Source organism: Wasmannia auropunctata, unplaced genomic scaffold (genome assembly GCF_000956235.1).
Source record: "Wasmannia auropunctata unplaced genomic scaffold, wasmannia.A_1.0 LD335987.1, whole genome shotgun sequence".
Taxonomy (NCBI): domain Eukaryota; kingdom Metazoa; phylum Arthropoda; class Insecta; order Hymenoptera; family Formicidae; genus Wasmannia; species Wasmannia auropunctata.
The window spans coordinates 2,776,235-2,796,020 of NW_012026903.1; the positions used below are offsets into that span (position 1 = coordinate 2,776,235).

The 19,786-nt window shown below is 38.9% G+C and overlaps 3 protein-coding genes across 6 annotated transcripts; 2 read left to right on the forward strand and 1 right to left on the reverse strand.

The window, feature by feature from the left end:
- Positions 1-102: 102 nt before the first annotated feature.
- LOC105454302 lies at positions 103-1,942 on the forward strand. The gene is made up of 2 exons (XM_011696851.1): positions 103-912; positions 974-1,942. The coding sequence occupies exons 1-2, from the start codon at positions 220-222 to the stop codon at positions 1,055-1,057; spliced, it is 777 nt and encodes a 258-aa protein (XP_011695153.1). The 5' UTR covers positions 103-219; the 3' UTR covers positions 1,058-1,942.
- LOC105454301 (transmembrane protein 131) lies at positions 1,562-14,835 on the reverse strand. 4 transcript variants are annotated; one of them, XM_011696848.1, is made up of 23 exons: positions 14,601-14,835; positions 13,412-13,476; positions 13,139-13,167; positions 12,182-12,265; positions 11,983-12,106; positions 11,669-11,782; positions 11,466-11,588; positions 10,977-11,140; positions 10,701-10,887; positions 10,469-10,577; positions 10,122-10,378; positions 9,582-10,001; positions 8,926-9,111; positions 8,615-8,843; positions 7,942-8,323; positions 7,638-7,850; positions 7,409-7,548; positions 5,882-7,179; positions 5,151-5,475; positions 4,149-4,591; positions 3,873-4,074; positions 3,236-3,408; positions 1,562-3,139 (listed from the first exon to the last, which is right to left on the reverse strand). In XM_011696848.1, the coding sequence occupies exons 1-23, from the start codon at positions 14,692-14,694 to the stop codon at positions 3,050-3,052; spliced, it is 5,451 nt and encodes a 1,816-aa protein (XP_011695150.1). In that variant the 5' UTR covers positions 14,695-14,835; the 3' UTR covers positions 1,562-3,049. The 4 variants fall into 4 exon arrangements, with proteins under 4 accessions (XP_011695150.1, XP_011695149.1, XP_011695151.1 ...); XM_011696847.1 differs by having other exon boundaries at positions 3,873-4,077; XM_011696849.1 differs by lacking the exon at positions 13,139-13,167 and having other exon boundaries at positions 3,873-4,077; positions 14,601-14,687.
- Positions 14,836-15,213: 378 nt separating this feature from the next.
- LOC105454303 (RNA-binding protein 28) lies at positions 15,214-19,438 on the forward strand. Its single transcript, XM_011696852.1, has 10 exons — positions 15,214-15,687; positions 15,764-15,915; positions 16,326-16,494; positions 16,574-16,839; positions 16,921-17,264; positions 17,405-17,810; positions 17,900-18,068; positions 18,156-18,373; positions 18,678-18,827; positions 18,903-19,438. Exons 1-10 carry the CDS (start codon positions 15,669-15,671, stop codon positions 19,308-19,310), a joined length of 2,301 nt encoding a protein of 766 aa, XP_011695154.1. The 5' UTR covers positions 15,214-15,668; the 3' UTR covers positions 19,311-19,438.
- The last annotated feature ends 348 nt before the right edge of the window (positions 19,439-19,786 follow it).

Genomic DNA, 19,786 nt, shown 5'->3' on the forward strand with positions numbered 1-19,786 from the left:
AGAGCTGAACTTTGTATATATGTTATTTCATCGATCACACTCGAAATCGATTTATTAGAACTCGAACAAATCAAGCGTGAAATTTCCTGTTGACCATACGGTCGGCATGGTTACCGTGTTTGGCTCGAACTTACGCGAACCACGTGAGTCACGTTTTGTTTCATTCGTCAGCGGGAACTTCGCTGGATCTCGCTCTCCTCCGATGATCTTCATCTCGCCATGTCGAGCCAGGATGAAACGAGCGCCGTCTGCAAATGTCAGTACACTCTTTGTATAGGCGCGCAAGAGACGAGAGGCAGTGTTAATGACATCCCTAATATTCACGAGATCGACGAGGAAGAGAGCGAGACCGAGGAAACGACGGCCTTAAAACGACCGGATCCTTCGGATGAAGAGGGCGGCGAGAAGGCTGTGCAGAAGGCTAGGAACGCGTCGAACGACGAGTCCGCGTATACAGGCGAATCTTTCTGCTCCGACGACGAGCAGTCCTGCGACGAATCTGAAATCACGTCGGGCTCGTTGAATTCCTCTTCTCTGATCCACATTACCGATCTCCAGCTCAGCGAGAGCTCGAAGGAGCAGGACATCGAAGCCAGCGGGTCAGAGTGGAGGGACGACGATCGTCAGGATGACTCCTACTCGCTCAGCGACGATACTGACGAGCCGTCGTGCACCGCCACAGCCGACAGGTCCGCCGGACAGGCGAGGAGGACATACAAACGATGCAACATGAGCTTCACCGACGAGGAGATGCGCAAGATCGAGCGGGAGAACGAGTTGCTGCTGAGGAAGATCATGGCGCAACAGAAACCTCGGCACCGGATCCTTGGCGAGGGTAGCGCTCAGTCGAGGACCAGCAGCTCCGCGATTAACAGGAAGAAGTTACAAAAGAAGATAGAAAACGATAACATGGTACGTAATTTCGATGTCGCGGGTATAAGGTAGATGGATAACGTGAAAACTCCATTTGCAGCTGCTCCTCCGAAGGATACAAAAGGCGAAGTCGTGCGTTTTCACGGATACATCGAAAATGGGTTGTAGATTGACCTTTTTGTAGAATTTTTATAATATTGAAAAAGATTTTGTATCGTCTCGTTATAGGAAACACATCAGCCGACTGAGATTTAAACTGATATATTACCTGTAAGGGAATATTGTGATATATAAATTAGAGGAAGGAAAAGTATATAATTCACTCTCTTATATAAAATAAAAATTCAAATCATTAATGTGGCTGAAAGAATGTGAGATAACCATTTTTAAACCATTTTGAATTTGCGTTGAAAACGGCTCAAAACGGAACGTTACGGATTTTTAATTAAAAACAATTTCATATCGAAAAAATTACGCACTACAAATTACATCGGACTCGTATAATCCTTCACATGATTTTAATGATTAATATTTTTATAAATTATGAAATTATTGTTTTTAGTAGGTTATATAAATGTAACATAAATGAAAAGTGGTCCTGTGAAGAGAACTCACGATAGACTTCGACTCTGATAATCTGTGAAGAAAAAGAGTTCCTACTTTTCCGAATACAAAAATTATATTACGCTTTTTTTTGTGACTTCTTTATTAAAACACAACGATTACCAGTCTTGAAGAATAGGTACACATTTCTTTTTTTTTTTCACTTCGTATTTTGTGTATACGGCGCAATCCTTGTAAACTCGTCTCTTGAAAATTTACTTGAAGATACCTCTACAAGTCAAGACTATAAAAAATCACAGTTCTCACTCATCTCAAATAACTTAATTATCACTCATGGTTAATATCAAAAATCGGGAACTCTCGAATATTATGATGGTTCTCTTTTTTTCTTTCTTTTTTCTTTTCCTTGCGTTATTACATACACGGGCGATATCGTAAGAGAAGAGAGAGAGAGGGTGTATTGTGTGTTGTCAAAGGAGCAAATTATAAATTTTTATATAAGCAATGTTTAACGATATAGTTGTTTCCTTTAAATTAATGTGTGCTGCGATTACAATATGAAACTGTATTTCCGTTTTTTTTCCATTTCTTTTTTTTTATATCGATCTTTGTAATTCCATACGTCCTATTTCCATTTCACTTGTATTATAATTGATCGATCATGTGTTCGGTTTTTCGTTAACAAATTAAAACAACACGAAAGATATTAGATTATCCTGCACGAAGTCTTATTTGCAAATAATTTAAAGTAGTTCTCACCTTAGTTGCTTTAAATAACGAAATAGAATAAGAATTAACATCTAGATTTTGGTTTTTAAGAGACTGTATGAAAATAATTCGTTTAAGAGACTATTCACCTGTTGTTACTTATGTTGTAACATAATAGTAACAATTATATCACAAAGTACGCTCAGCGCAGTAGCAACAAAACATAACAATTTCTATGGATTCAAAAATCTGTTAAATCGCGGCCCTCGGCAATTACCTCATTGCCATTTAAAGCGATCCTAAAGTCGTCTGTTTTTATAGAACGTGATTATTTTCCAGCGCACCGTTAACATAATTGCAATTTACGGATTTAACAATCCTTTTTTGCGATTAAAGTAAACGTATCAATATAATTCAGGCTGATAGAGGTGCTGAGAACGAAAAAAATTAAGAAATTTAAATCTCCGTATTTTTAATCCAATATAGGATCTAAAGCTGTCAATGTGTGCCAATATTTGTTTCATACAAAAATTTGGCAGTCTGTTAATACAAAATGGGAGCAGCCTGAGCTGCGAACTACATGTCCCAACAATATTGAGCTCTTAAAATTAGGCTTAGATGTCTTACATAAAATATTTAAGTGCTTGAAAATTTGTTAAGATGCGTGTACGTGTGAAATCGATGTGGTAGTAGACATGAACACATCACTACACACTGCCATACCAATACCGCACGCATTCATACGCACAAACGCGATAAAACAGCGACGTTTTGGAGAAAACAGACAAGTTTAGGATCGCCTTAAAGATCGTCGTTCTTATCTTTCACCCCTCCCCCCCCAAATCGTGAAACAAATATATAAGATATATCACAAGATAAAACCTCTTTTCAAAATTTCAAGTCATTAATCCTCGCGCTTCGTTCGCCATGATTCCGTCGACGATGGTGTCCATATTGTGCTGAGCGAACGGAACGGATCAAATCCCGATCTCTCCTGGAATTGAATAGTCGAAAATAATCAATCGGGATCACCCTTACGTGAAAGTCAGAGGTTTCTTTTTATACTCGTTCAAGTACTTGCGTTACGTACTTGCGTGTCCGACTCAGACTGCAATGTTTGCGATATCATGGGAGGCGCAGCCGCACCCCAGGGTGCCGCAGCCCATACACCTCCTGTATTAATTCCCCACACGCCGCTACGTTCCTCTCCGACCGCTGCCCTAATGTGCAATGGTTCCCAGTTCGTATCGACTGTCCAATTATCTGTGAACATATAGATTAAAAATGTGTTAAAGTTCTTTTTAATGTTGGACAAATTTTCGAACATTATTAAGTGAATTCTGTGTTCATTTTATAAATATAGGATTAGGAAGTAACTACTATTTTCTTTCAGTAACGAACTATTTTTTCTGTTCGAAATGATAACGTCGTTACATTTTCACAATAACAGTAACGAATTCAGCTGTTACTTTTTTTATTATTATTCCTTATTATGTTTAAACCTATTCAATAGATCGCGTTATTCTTGATTGGATAGAAATTCTAATTATAAATTAACCATTGAAAAATAAATTTAATATAAACTTAAATATTGAAAAATATTTTTTAGCGTTATGAAAGGGTAACGAATCGTTACTTTATAAGAAACAGTAACGCGTTACTTTTAAATAAAATAACGTTGTTTAAATCCCTACTTAAATCTTTTCCAAATAAATAGACTAATATACCTTTTAAATCAGACAAAACGGGTTTCTCCGGGGTTTTCGGCGACTCCAACTGAAATCCGTTCGTACCCTCGGACAGTAAATTTATCATTGGACTAGTGTCTTCCCACAATTGGCACCGCGTGTCTTCTTCGGGGGTCTCCAATTCTACTAAAGGCTCGTCGGTTTCTGGAAGATCGTCGTACGGCACCAGCTCGCGTTCAAACTGCTGATAATTGATAATTGATAGTTTCATCACATGATATTTGAAGATAAAGTTAATTCGAACTACGAACTTACTGGATGTTCTGTGAAAGTATTGATGAAATAGCTGTTCGAATGTTGCGATTGTTCGGGCTGCAAAATCAAAGGCTCAGACTCGAGTGATTTGTTTTTGTTCACAGTTGTATTATTGAGAGGAGCTGGAATTGCCATTGTCAAATTGTGTTTTTCCTTTGGTGTCTGCGACGACTCCTGCGTCGGTTGTGGCTTCGCGTATTGAACGTCGGCTTTGACATCGGCATTGAATCCCGTGGACAGATTTGACGTACTCGTTTGACCCTTGTGATTCACGTGATTTAAAGCGGAGAACGGGACGATTTCTTGACTTCGCGCCACTACGTCGCTGAACTTGGCCCTGTTCTCGCCCCAACAGGAGGGCGGCGGTGGCAAGGGGGTGGGTATCGTTCCTACGATGCGCGTTACATCCTCTTTTTGACTTATGTTTCCATTTATGGGAGGGGCTGCAATAACAACAAACAACAATCAATATTTTTATATGTACAGGATATACTTCTAGCGGATATATTTCTCATTTCTCATATATCTACTGCATTTTTATATGTGCTATTAAATATACAGTCGAACCTCGATAACTCGAATCTCAAGGGAAGAGCTGTAAAATCTTCCGAGTTGTAGAGATTTCGACTTATCAAAATTTGAGTAAAAAAGAATTAACATGAAAATTCTATTTACGGAAGCTTTGTACGAGAATTTCTAATTTTCAGATTGTAAGGGCTTTTTAAAGGAAAACATTCGAGTGGTTTCCGAGTTACAGAGGTTCGAGTTATTGACTGTATTGCTATTATAAATTTGAAATAAAATTTCATTTATTAGACTTAATAGATTTAACAATCAAATTTAATAGATTAATAGATGTAAATTAAAATAAATTCTTTTATGTGCTATTATATTGATTATTTAAAAATCTAAGAATTAAGAAAGTTCTATTTAAGTATTCTTTAACTCTTTCTCCCCAATCTAGTGCATTTCAATATATAATGGATATGTCAGAGTACATACATTTAATATGCAGTTTGTCAGCTGCACGACGTTTCTGCACCGTCTTCTCTTTCCGCGGTGGATTCTTATTTTGACGTGATAACTTGAAGGATGACTCGACGGTACGCGAGGTATGAATATGCTTTGTGCTGGACCTAGTAGTGTTCGTTTTCCATCTATTTGGATTATTCTGCTTCTCCTTATCGTACTCATCGTCATCACAGTCGCCTTCGTAGTTGTCCTTATAATCTATGCATGGCACAGGAGGAATAGACTGAGGTTTGCTTTTCTTAGATATCGGCTTTCTTTGCAGCTTCTCTTGCTTCCCGCACGGTTGATCAAAACCCTGAGAATAAATTATGAAAAAATCTTTTTTATAGACGCGTCCAAGAACCTACATCTGCTCACATAATTCATTAACAATAACTTAATTCCCGCGACAGGTGTTTCATTATGAGTAAAGTAATTTTAGCGATAATCTTTTGGCAACTTTTCAGTATCTAATTTCCAAGCATTAAATCTTAATAATTACTCTAGTAAATGAAGTACGATCGAATTAAATTGAAATTATTCATATTTTTTTATATCTTTTTCTACCAATGTAGATTTAATTTACTTTTTATCTTTCGCTAGTTTTAAGAATTAGAAAAATATAGAATAAGTTAAATCGAGATTAAAGTTAATCTACACTGGTGAAAAAAAATGGACGTTACAATTGGGTTATAAATAGAAATAACACAACTGGGACTTACTTTACACGATGCCGTTTCATCGTGAGTTGAACTCTCCGTCGTCGTAGACGAGGTTTCTTCTTCCGAGAGATGAATGGCCTTTTGTGCGCTCGCCGACTCGAGCTTTTTCAATGAAACGTGATTACTCTGGTTGCTACCGCTGCTTCCGTTGCTACTTGTCTGTTTATTGCGCTTGTTGTCGGACTTGTTAGCCCGATTGTTATTGATTATCGCCGCGTCCGCTTGTATCTCGTGATCATTCAACTTTGGCTCGTCTTTAACGCTCGGCTGCGTTCTTCCTTTTCTGTTCGACGTCGGACTCGACTTCGTTACCGCATTGACAGTACACTTCTTCTCCTGAATCGACTGAGTGTCCGCGATCACGTCGTTTGTCACGCAATTGTCTGGCTGAGCCTCTTGAACGTTGCCCTGTTTCTTACTGTTCTTTTTCTTCGACGTATACGTGTTCGCCGCATTCGCGGGGTTAACGTTATCCACGTTAGACGATTCCTCGCATCGCTTGAAGGACAGCAGATCCTTGGACTCGGTGTCCAACCTGAACTTACGTTCCTCCTCGGCGGACCAGTCCGGGATCTTCAGTCCCTTCTGCACGTCCTTGTCCTTGCACTTTTTCACGTTCATTAACGACCAGTCCGGGAACGTTTCGTCCTTCCTCGGCTTGCTCCTCTCGTCGCTCGTCGCGGTCTTCTCGTTCTTAGCGTTAGCGACACAACCGCTGCCGCCGCCGCTGCTACCTCCTTGCGTCGTGGTGCTGTTGTGCGTCGAGATATGCGACAGCAGCCTCAGATCCAGCGCCAGCTGCACCGCGTTTTCCCTCGAGTAATTGGCCAGGCCTTCCCGCAGTATTCGGTCCGCCTCGAGGAACGAGATCACGGCGACGCACAGCATCAGCACCGACGAGAGGATCAGAGCGGCCTTCTGCATCGCGCCTTCCCACGGCGGCCGGGCGAGCACCGACGCGCACAAATTCAACGAGTGCACCGGCAGCGTGGCCAGCAGGTTAAGCATCACCACGCCGTTCTCCACGTTCTCGCCGGCGTCCGGCCCCATGCTCGTCATCACCAGCAGCTTCCGTTCCACGCGCGACAGCGTGAAGTCCGGGGTGAACGCTATCTCGACCCTCTTGGTCGCGTTCGGGTTCAATTTGAAGGGCGTGCAATCGAGTACCTTGAAGCCGTAGCCCTCGCAGTGCCAGTCGTTGATGTAGAAGCCGTAAACCTCGATCGGCAGCTCCCCCGTATTTCTAGCCGTGAAGGATCGTTTTACGGTGAGAGTCGTGACAAGTTTGCTGCGATCTCCTGGGGGAAAAAAAGGAAGCGTTATAAGGAAACTCTCTTTCTTTCGATAATTAAGACGGATCGAAAACCGCCGAAAAATACGCGCGGTGTAAAAAAATACTGAGTTAGAGTATGCTTCACGGATGCAATGACAGGACAGTAAATGAAGCGTGTGAAAAGATGTGGCATCTTCATTCATTTTTTTTTCTCTCTCGAGACTATGAGGCGAATAATAAGGAAACGTACATACGTTCACAATCTTTTAGATGCTTGTCCGTCAGTTCGAACAACAGAGGCGTAGTCGATCCCGGCTTGCGATGGCCGAATCTAAATTGTGCGCTCGCGCCTCGGCCGCTCATACGTAGGACTTCTAAAATAGTCATATTATTTCTGGAAAGCCAGTAAAACGTGCGTCAATAACATGAGACACCTGCATTATATTTCTCTCTCTCTCTTTCTCTCTCTCGCACTCAACTTGCCTAATATATAAAAAACCAGACGACGCCGAAGTGGAAAATGGTGTGTACGCCACGCGAATCGTCCTTGTTTCCGAAGGGTTTAAATATAAAGGAAGCGACTGAGGCGCTATCGTCACGCCCCATTGTTTCTCAAACAGCTCTCGCTCATCCGCATTCTCCTCCAGCTTGAACTCCGGGATCGTGGACAAACATTCCGCGCATACGGGCTTGAATCTGTCCGACACATTGAATCGTTCCATCGTTAATTGCTTGATTTAAATAAAAACGATTTATGCGAAACGATTGTTAATAAAAAAAAACGCACTTCATTGGCAAGGAGTGATAGAGACGCGCTCCCTGAGGATAGCTCCAGTCCATCACCAGCTGAACTATCAGCGGACTCGCGCTCGGATTGTGTAGCTTGATCGCTCTGTACGACGTGTTTCCGACCTGCGTCAGCGGGAACATCAGGACGCTCTTGTTCTTTATGCTACTCGAGGCGGCCAACAGGCTCGGCCAGTACGACTTGATGTTCACGTAAAATCTGTGCCCGCGCACCTCGGTCGTGTCCAAGCGCATCGTGACGTTCTCCCACGAGCCGTCCGCGGTGGAGTTGATAAAGCGCACGTGTCGCGTGTTGAGAAAGTTCAGGTCGGAGTCGCGAGTGTGCGAGGGGAGGCTCATCGTGTTCAGCCATTGATTACCCGCTGCAAAGTAAAATGTCAGCTATATATATAACTGAATTAATATGTAACAATTAATGGGTTTCCTGTGCAGCAACGGGCTAATTCACAACAAATACATGATATTGGTAAAAATAGAATTGATATTTTCTCATCACTTTAACTTTAGAGTACATTTACTCCGCTTTTACAAAATATAAGTTAATCCACTGCTGCAGCAAATCTTTCAATTACGTAATATAATTGTAAAAATGAAAATGCGACTCGGATACGCCGAGTTTAGAAAGCAAAATGGTTGATAGATTTATCGCTTACCGTTGGTGTCCAGCGATAAACCTAGATAACACTGCTGCTTGCAAGTCACCGAGGGATCGATTTGTATCGAGCCGACGTTATTCTCGCCCTTGGATATGACAGGCATCGTGGCTTCCTCCAACGGAATGTACTTTATCCTCTCGTCCTTGTTTATAGGCGCGATATGAGTCACCTCCATCGGTCTCGAGAACGTAGAGTGCACCTTCACTTGTTGCACACAGATCGATCCCTATTTGGCATTGAGAGATCACATAAAAAGTTACGCGGATGTCAAGGAGTAATTGACTTCGGAAAGATGAATTACAACTCACAGGGAAGCAATCAGTAAAAATGAGCTTCTTCAAGGAAATCTTGCCGTGCGCAACTCGCATATACACCGGCAAGGTAAATCGCTCGTAGGTCGTTCGCACGAAAACATCGCCAACAATTGTGTCCTCAACCATCGGAATCTTTATTTTAATCTTAAAGATTGCCAGAAACTCCGGTTTTATGTATTGCTGAAGCAAAAATTAGATAATTAAAATTTATGTTGGACTTGCAATGTAATCATAAACTGAAGTTAATAAGATAAAAAATTAAATTAAATTAAAATACTAAATAATTTAAAAATCCACAATCTTCAATTTACTAATAATATTATCCATAATAATAATATCCATAATCTTCAATTTAATAATGCCAGTAAGTATCTTAAAATTCTAAATACATTTTTCAGTTATTTAAATAGCACACTAATTACTGTTGGACTTGCAACGTAATAATAAACTGAAGCTAATAAGATAAAAAATTAAATTAAATTAAAATACTAAATAATTAAATATCCATAATCTTCAATTTAATAATGCCGGCAAGCATCTTGAAGCACTGTGAGAAATTTATATATTTATAACAAAAATTATATATTTAAAGAAAATCGTATTACATAATAAATATAATATAGAATGCAAATTTATCGTGTAATGCTCACATTTCCAGAATGGCTGCATACAGTTATATTACGAAATTCCTTATCCAACAAATCCGCGGGACCGTTTTGGCAACCCATCAATTCCAAGACCGCGCCAGGCATATTCACGCCCCAGCTGTGTAACTCCACGTTGACGGGGTTCGGATTCTCTAGTGCAAAAATCACCTCGTTCTCGGTACTGCTTCCCACTGTACCGAAATTCATTGTTCCCATCTCGTCGTCCTCCTTCTCGCCCAGCATAACTTTCTTTAGCTTGCCGTCGTAACTCAACACCGGCACCTCGGTCACCGACACGTTCGAGTGTATCAATATCGACGACTCCATTTTCACATTATCACCCTTCCGTTCTTTGGCAAGTTGTAAAGAAAATATATTGACCTTCTGTTCAGGTTTTATTACTCTAGGAGTAAAATCTTTTATCTAAAAGAGAATTACAACAATTTGTCTTTATCCTATAGAAATCGAGAGGTAAAGAAATAAAAGAAAAAAAAAAAGGAAAGATCACGTTGAGTGTCCGTTAAAAAAAATAACAATTCTTACCGTAAAAAGCGATTTCGCGTTCGAACACATCGTGACATTCGTAATAGCTAATGGTAATTTAAATTTATTCACCACGCTAAAGTTCCGGGCCTGATTAGATTGCGGAGAATAATGTGTAATCGATGTGTTTACTTCTAATCCACCCTGCAGCACTTGGGCTACCCAGGGAATTGCTAATTTCTGACTAGAACCACCTGGGCCTATTGCTTTTATTATTAATTTGCCTTTAAAGTGTTGCAAGTCCAAACCGGTCTTCCCTAAGAAAATCAATAACGAGTTATTATAAATGACCAACGGCAATTGCGCGAGACATTTCTCTACAATAGGAAAAATGTGTCGTATCTCACAATCGTAAACCAGCATTCCAATGGCGATCGGTATATCTGTCTCTCCTGGAATTATTGCTGGCTCAAAATGCAGTTTTAATGCTTTCGATACAGGTGTATTTATAATATTCTACGAGAAACATTTCGTTTGTTTAGTAAGAGAGTACCTCGGAATTAAATATTGGCTTTTCTTTCCAAACAATTTCGATATTATAGACTAGAAGAGGTTTAACTGTTTGCGCGTACAACTTACCACAACTTTAATTGCTTTCTTCGCGGAATTTTTTAAAGCAATAGGGTGGTGAATAGGCGGCTGCAACGAACCACCCATACCTAAATTAATTATTCCAGAACTTCCACCCCAATGAAGACCAGCTCCACTTTTGACCTCTACTTCAACTGCCACCACAAGGATCTCAGCAGTATTATTCACTTTAAATCTGCAATCACGTATATATCATGTTGCATATATTATAAAATACGCATAATATTTAATAAATACAGTCCGCTCTATATTTTATTTACCCACCTAACATATGCTGTATGATTCTTTTCTGCGTAAGCATTAAAAGTTAGTCTGATGATAGGCTTCGTTTGATACGGCAAAATTTCCCATAATTCACGCGTGCCTTCCGGCTCGCCCGATGGTAATTCTAATTGAAATTCCCCGCCACTACTATATACTTCCATCACCTTCGTTTATGCAACAGATAGAAGAACATTGTAAATTATATAATGTGACTAACAGTTACATAATCCATAAAAATAATACTTTTATAAATACATCCTTGGCCACGTAAGTATAAAGTACTCTTAGACATTATCGTAAACGTTCAATATCTAACAAAAAAAAAAAAAAATCGTTTTATTGAAAAATAGTATTTATTTTTATAACAATTTTTATATATAATATTTTATTAGTCCTTTTATGTCTTTTATCGGTTTTTTTCCAAGAATGTTTAATACTCATGGCTAAGGCTGGAGTATCAATCATGTTGTGAATATTTATAATACGTACTTGTAAAGCTTCTGGATGTGGATTGTGCATATATATAAGAGGTGTAAAAGATGCATTTAATGGTAACTTGACATCAACTACAGGTCTGAGTCTATAAGGACTACTGACACTTATTCCTTTGACCTGCAGATTACGAAATACCTTATTGCACAAGTGTATATATTTAATATTAATGTACTGCAACAATTAAATCCCCTTATTACCTGATACTTTAGTGTCCCATCTGACGTATGTATAAAAAGGTGTGTATCAATGTCACCTTCGTCTCGACCGAGGAACACTACGTTAAATGTTGTATTCCCCAGAGGTGGAATTACCTGATACACAAAAAAGATATTAATGCTATAATTAAATTCCACAATTTCTCTTCAAGATACATGTAACGTAAATTGAACGTTTGACGATCATAAATTAGCACATCAGCTTTAATGAAGCATTATAAGTGTTAGATATATTTGGTGCTTCAATTATTCTATATCTTGCTTTGAGATTATTACGTTACCATTCGATAACTTACTTTGTTTTGAAAAAACGATGAATGGAAATGACGAGTATTTCCCGATATCGATGAAAGATGTATAGTTTTATTGTGATCTTTGTTAAACATGATCACAGTTTCTTGGTGAGGAATACCAAGTTGTCTAAAAGATTACACCACCGTTATAGTTTAATTTCTCATAATCATTTCGCGAATCGAAAATACTATGTAACAATACCTTTCTTTGAAGTCCAAGATACTTGGCTCAAAAGAAATGTGAGAGAATGAATCTTCCATTTTGTCTTCGTCCGATGCAGCATCCCTTAAAAAAATACGACAACGCCCGTTTAACGATTAATCAGTACATTTTGGTCGCAGTACGTTCTAATAGTGGAAATTGAAAATAGGAAAGGTATAAGAAAAATTAGTTTCAAGTAAATTGGTTCGATACATTGTTAGTAAAGCAATGTTTGGAATCCCAGCTCTTCTTGTTAGAGTGACACGATGAAATGGTTATCCAGCAGGATGATTTTTAGTGATGCTTTTCCTTTAACGTGTCGATTTTTTTTTAATAACAGCATAACAAAGTATTCTACACAGGGTGACTAAAAAATATCAGACCGATGAAGTATTTCGAAAACAAGATATTTTTCTCAAATTTCCTATTGTCGAGATATTTCACCGGTCCAATACGTTTCAGTAATCCTGTATAATAATTACAATCATATAACTTTTCAAATTACTTAATGTTTATTTTTTTGACATATGTAATGTTTATGTAATGTTTATCTTAACGAAAGGTTTATATTTACATCCAAATATATGTTCCCATCTCTTTTTTTTTTTTAATACATGACATAAAAAAGTTTGAATTATCTTATCTTCGGTTTGCCAACAGTTTTGCAAATCACCCAAGCTTAGCAAATCTTGTTATGATTCATAAATCAAGCAAGTGTGACAATAAGATAACTTCAATGGTCGCAAATAAAATGCGTGGCCAGAGATATGGGCGAAGTGTACGCCTGTGAAATCTCTTCCCTATGAGAATGCGTAGAAGCTTGCGGAAGTTTTTCACGATATGCACGCGGGATACCCTGTGTCAAGCCTCTAAGACGAGTATATCAGAAAGAAGGGATTGTAACGAAATACCTTTCCTACTTCCACTCACCGTCATCTTAATGAGTATTATGCTTACCCAGCCCCATGTACTGTATTAGCAAAATCCTAAAAATAAAAACAAAAGTTCCAATATAACGTCTTTGCTGTTTATGTCATGCTATTTTTAGTAACGAATGATATTCGAATGTTAGATTTACAATTCATTCTTTTACCGTTTTCCACAAATGAATAAATGCAAAAATTCTTTATGATTACTTACGTACAAGTATTCTAACAAGTAATTTTTTTTATTAAATGTTTTAATGTTAATATGATTGCATAAAGCATCGCGTGCAGCGAGATTACTAACCTTATGCATAGATATTGGCATATTATCCAAAAGATATTGAACGTCGTTGTCATCCTGAACAAAGGCTGCAAAATATAAAAATCCATACTTATATTATACAGAGTTCAAATGTTCTACGTTAAATATAAAGGTAAACACAATGTATAATATCATATTAAATGTATAAATACAAAATATATTCGAGTGTCACATAACTTTAAGCTTCAAGGAGGAACACAATTAAAAGTGTACAAAGCTTGCAGAAGTATTACAAAAAAATACAGATTACATACACAATAATTATAACTGCTAATTGATATTAATAAATAATATTTTTCAGTGGTTCCCACCAATGCAATTTGGTCAAAATTAAAGAGATAAGCTGTTTGATTTATTATAAAGTAGCTAATACATCTAGAAACGTACGAGAATCGTGGACAAATCACCGATAATCCACCGATAATCCACCTGATAATCAACCACACGGGCATGCCGCTCGTTTTCATTTCAAATTAATGCGGCATCGCGAGAGCGTTAACGTTAGATAACAAACGTTATCCCGTGACAGGCGAAAATTCGACGAGACGCGGGACTCGGCATCGCGCGCGACAACGTAAACACGTCGCGCGAGTCGTGACAACGGCGCCGAGGTTATACATCGTTCCTTCATCATCGTTATCGCGACAATTTTCCCGAGAAATTCGGAGCGCAAAAGGTGGAAAGTGAGAATCGCGTCGAGAGAGGAACAGAGAAAGAGAGAGAGAGATAGAAAAGCGAGAAGAGAAAAGGAGAAATGCGCGCCTCGCCGGGACGCGGATCGCGTGACGGCGCTTGGCGCGCACGAAGCTCGGCGCGGTGCGGTGCGCGAGACGCGTGACCTTCATCGTCACGATGGGCATATCGCGTGCGATGGGCATATCGCACCGGGGTCGCGAAAGCTCAAAAGCGCGCCGTGGAAGGCGCGAGGCGGTGGGCCTTATCGCGCCTTCCACAGCGAGTTCGAGTCCCGCGTGCGCGCGCGCGCGCACGCGACGCGACCGATTGTTATTGTTGGATGCGGATCGCGCTTCGGCTGCATCGAAATAGTCATGCGGTGAAGAGACGGAAAGAGCGAGCGAGAGAGAGAGAAAGATAGAGGAGAGGAACGGAGGGAGCGAGCGAGCGAGCGAGCGAGCGAGCGAGCGAGAGAGAGAGAGAGAGAGAAACTCACCATTGTTGTGGCCGTGCAGCGACGGCCGGATTTGCGACGTCGCGTCCAATAGCGTCAACAGGAACAGACAATAGAACACCTTTAACTCGGGCATAATAACGTCGCGGCTGATGCTGCTGCACTGCTGTCGCGTCCGCTGCTGCTCCGATCGCTCGCTATTTTGTCTTTAGCGGACATGAGAGTCCGCCTTCGGCCATACTCCGATACTCCGGGTACTATCGAAGCGCGCGATATCGATTCCGCTGGCGCGCGCGGCGCGGCGCGGCGCGCCGTGGAGCGCGAAGCCGCCACCGGCGGCGCCACCGGTGTCGCGGCCGGATTTAAACCGCGGACTCCGAGCGCGCGACCCCCCGCGATCTTCGAGATTCCCGGCTCCGCGTCCTATCGCGCTTCAAATTGCCGTCATCCGTGGAAACGAGAAAACGACAATCTTTTTTCTCTTCTCTCGAGCGACTTTGCTTGTCGTATACTTTACGGGGAGGATTATCAAGGAAATATTCTGAACGTTATCGTTATCGTACTCGAAATATTCAGTATCGAATACCGATTATCGATTGTCGACCATCTTCGAGTCCTCGAGCTCAGCTGTCGTCTGTCAGCAGAAGTCAGAACACGAGCAGAATGGAGCCAGGAGCAGAACAGAACGTATATGCGCTGATGCGCATGGCACGTGGTGATACGCTAACCTGTAATCTGTGACGCAAACAATTCGGATGTCCAGGAAAGATTGGTTTTCTATATAAAAATCTCATATAATTTTATTAATAAGATTGAGGAAAGGAGATAAAGAATCGACGAGATTAAAAATATTGACAATATTGATTAAACAGACACCTGTGCTTTACAACCTGAAGGAGTTGACTACAACCTGTAGTCAAAGGCACATAACCTTCATTCGAAAGAAGCTTTCTGAGAAAGGAAATTCGCATGCTTCATGTGATTCTCGAATTTGTAAATTGATTACTGTAAATTTTATGATCGCGTTTTGTAACTGAGTTTGACATTATTTTACCTCGAATTACAAAATATATTTAGTTAGAAAATCTGTAAATTGACTGATTTAAAAAAATGGGTAAACCATCTTATGGTAAGATTTTTAATACTCGGTATATAAAAGCGATGATTTAGTTGAATTTACGTAAGTAGCATCTGTATTGCCTTAGGACAAAGAAGTGACAGAGAGAAAAAGTTATCTTGGATGTATCGAAAGAAGGCTAAATTGAGAAGGGCGAAAAATTCCGAAGCCAAAGTAACCGATCCTGCGGACGCGAACGGACAGAATTCTCGAGTAATCGTGAGGAATTTGTCTTTTAAGGTATGTATCTGAATATGTCACCAAAATATAAAAAATATAAATATATTTTAATTAGTAAGAAAAATAATATTCTACCTTCTTATATTAAAAGCTTTGCTCTTGTGTGCATCGATCCTCTGACTGAATATACTAAAGGCATCGCATTTGTTAATACAGCTTTGGCCACGAGTATCAAAACACCCTTAATTTATTGCATTTTCTTGGAAAAAATCAGAGAGACAAAACAAAATATTAAAATTGTACAAAAATAATTATGTTCCAATAAAACTTTTTCAATTTATTTTTTGTTAGTTATAAAAGTTTATGTCAATTTGTGGGGAGTGCCGTATATACGATACACATGACCAAGGCTGTGCATTTTATTCTTTTCACTTGAATTAATTTATTATGTGTTAATTACATTTCATCAGGCAACGGAAGAGGACGTGAAAAGATTTTACGCGCCATTTGGTGAAATCAGGGAAATAAATCTTCTCAAGCGTCCTGACGGAAATCTCGTGGGATGTGGTTTTGTACACTTTAAACATGTTGAAGATGCTTCAAAAGCGATATTCAATACCAATAAAAAAGAGTTTCTCGGTATTTATAAAATCGCTTTGGCTGCTTTAAAAAATATAATATAATTTTTTACATGTATAATGTGCATCGTTTGTTCCAGGAAGGAACATAAACTGTGACTGGGCTATATCGAAATCCAAGTTCTGTGAGAAACTTGAGAAAGGTCTCGCTGCAAATCAAGAAACTGATAAAGATGAAGGGCAGCCTTCTCAGGATGCTCAGGAAGAAGACGATGGCGGTAGTAGCATTCGCGAGAAGGACACAAGAGAGAAGGATAATTTGAAGAAGCAAAAGAGGAGAAAGCTTTACAAGATGAAAAAACAGAAGAAACGAGCCAGGATTGTAATAAGAAATCTAGCTTTCCAGGTATTTGTTACGCATTACGAAAAACGTTTCTTTTTCAATACTTTTTATTATATCTGGTAATCTGCTTTAATCTGTTTCTAGACTACTGAAGATAATTTGAAGGAATATTTCTCTCAATATGGTGATATAGAGGAGATAAAAATTTTAACTAAACCTAATGGCAAACAGGCTGGAGTTGCGTTCTTGCAATATAAAATTGTACAAAGTGCTGCAAAAGCTATACATCATGCAAACATGCAGGTTCTTTTGAACAGGCCTATGATAGTCGATTGGGCTGTTCCCAAAACCAAATTCTTGCAAAACAGCACAGACGTGAAACCGGAAATAAAAACTGAACCTGCCGACGAGGATGCTGTACACGATATTTCAGAAATAAAAGCAACTGATGAGAATGACGTTAGCGGTTCGGAGGCTGAATCAAATGGGTATCTAAAAGTTTGAATTGTGTTGAAATATAAATGGATGTTATTTAGTACATATTTCCTAAAATCTTTGTTTCAATTTTTCTTTCTAATTTTGTTTCTGTCTCTTTTTTTTCTTTAATATTTGTATAATTTAATTCCAGAGATGTTACAGAGATGGACAGTGTAAAAATGGAGGACGAATCTGATGAAGAAAATGCAGATGTAAAAATGCATGATGCAGAAGATACTGACGACGAAAGTGATGACAATGATGATGACATTAAAGATGAAAGTGATGACAATGATGATGCCAATGTTACGATTGACGAATCTATTAAGGAAGAAGAGGACAGTGATGAGGAAGAGGATCGTTCCGCGAAACGTCCAAGTCGAGTGTCTAATGACGTTAGTGAAGGAAAAACAGTTTTTCTGAAGAATGTCCCGTTCTCCGTTAAAAATGACGAACTTAAAACGTGCATGGAGCAGTTTGGACCAGTGTTTTACGCTCTCGTGTGCATCGATCCTCTCACCGAATATTCCAGAGGCACCGCATTTGTTAAATTTCAGGTAAGAATTGCTAATTTATCTTCAGATATTATAAGTTCTTTTAATTTAATTTTATTTGTCAATATTATATGAGAAACATTTTATTGCAGCGTGTTGAAGATGCTGAAAAGTGTTTGTCGGCTGGAACTGAATTACGTTTGCGTGACCAAATAATCGATGTCCACAAAGCGTTACACAGAAAAGACGTTGAAGACAAAAAGAATTTAAAGGAAAGAAGAATTAAGGATTCCAGGAATTTGTACCTCATTAAGGAAGGAGGTGATGAATCTTAGATTGCAGAATATTATTATACTATATAAGGCAATTTTAACGTAGCAGTTGATTAACATAGTTGTTGGTTTCTAGTTGTGCTGGCCAAAAGTCCAGCCGCGGCGGAAGTATCGGTATCCGATATGGAAAAACGTTTGAAATTGGAAAAGTGGAAATCGCAGATGTTGCGTAACTTGAATATGTTCGTGTCGAGAGTGCGCCTGGCAGTTCATAACTTACCTCTCAATTTCGACGATGCGAAACTCAGACAATTATTTAAAAATCACAGCGGTCCTAAAGCTATAATTAAAGAGGTAATTTTATTCAAAATAATACAGTCTTGGCATTTATAAGCATAAAACGCCATCAGTTTATTGCATTTTCTTATGAAAAGGCGATACTAAAAGCCAAAGGAGGACTAACAAAATATTAAAATAGTTATGAAAATAAATATATTATTTTTTAATAAATTTAAATTATTTTTCGTTAGAAATAGAACGTTTACGTTAATTTGTGAGAGTGCTTTATACTTATGACCATATAAGACTGTACATGTGTTACTTTTCTAATGGCACTTGGACTTACACATAAACGTTAATTTTCTTTAAAATTTTTAAGGCGCGAGTTATGCGTGATTTGAAAAATGTCGATGCAACTGGGAAGGGAAAGTCGAAGGAGTACGGTTTTGTTGCGTTTACCACTCACGAGGACGCGCTTAAAGCTTTGAGAAGTATAAACAACAATCCGAATATATTTTCCAAAAGCAGAGTAAGATTCTAAATTTATTTTGATTATTAATTATTTTTATCACTTTTCGTATATTGATTTCTAAATTTGATGCAGAGACCCATAGTCGGATTCTCGATAGAGAATCGTATCTTGGTGAACGCGAAAGAGAGGAGAATTCAGAAAAGCCGCGAGAACAATCCCCTGTGGTCTGGAAACAAAAATAAGAGGAAAAATGAGGGCACCAAGGATGATGTTCCAGCTAAACGAGTTAAAGTCAGAAAATTAAAAGATCCGAATGAAAAATCATTTGCAGGCACGGCCGGCAAATTGGGCCAGGATAAGCTGAGGTCAAACTTCAATCTCAAGTCACAAGCCGAATTACATAAGCGGACCGTAAAGAAGCAGAAGAAACTGAATAAAGCGACTAAGCAGCTGAACGTGGTGAAAAAAGAAAAGATAAAGAACAAACAGGACAATATGCCAGTAAGATATATTAATTCTCGTATCAATAATAATAGGTGAAAGTCAGCCGATAATATGTGAATGTGAACTATGTAAGAAAGAAGTCTGTTTGGTCAGAGCTGGATCTCACTGCTTTTTAATCTTTTTAATGCTATCGATGTGTTAACACGTCCAGCAAATAGTATACTCTGCACTACTACGAGCGTGACGTGTCCGCTGTATCGAGTACCGCGAGCGCTATGGGCGTGTCACAGCAGTATTTTTTTAAGATACAGCTAGCACTGTAATTTGGCATGAATTTGAAAGGATTAATGATATTTCTGCGTGTATTTACATATTCCAGTTCTATCGGCTGCCCCCCACACAACATAAAAGGTTTCAAAAACATTTCGAAAATATTTCATGCAAGATTTGAAATATTTGAAAATATTTCATGAAATATTTCTGAAATACAAATATGTCTAGGAAATCAGAGTTTTCGAAATATTTCTTATGCTGTTTTGTACAATATTTTTATGAAATATTTTAATATAATA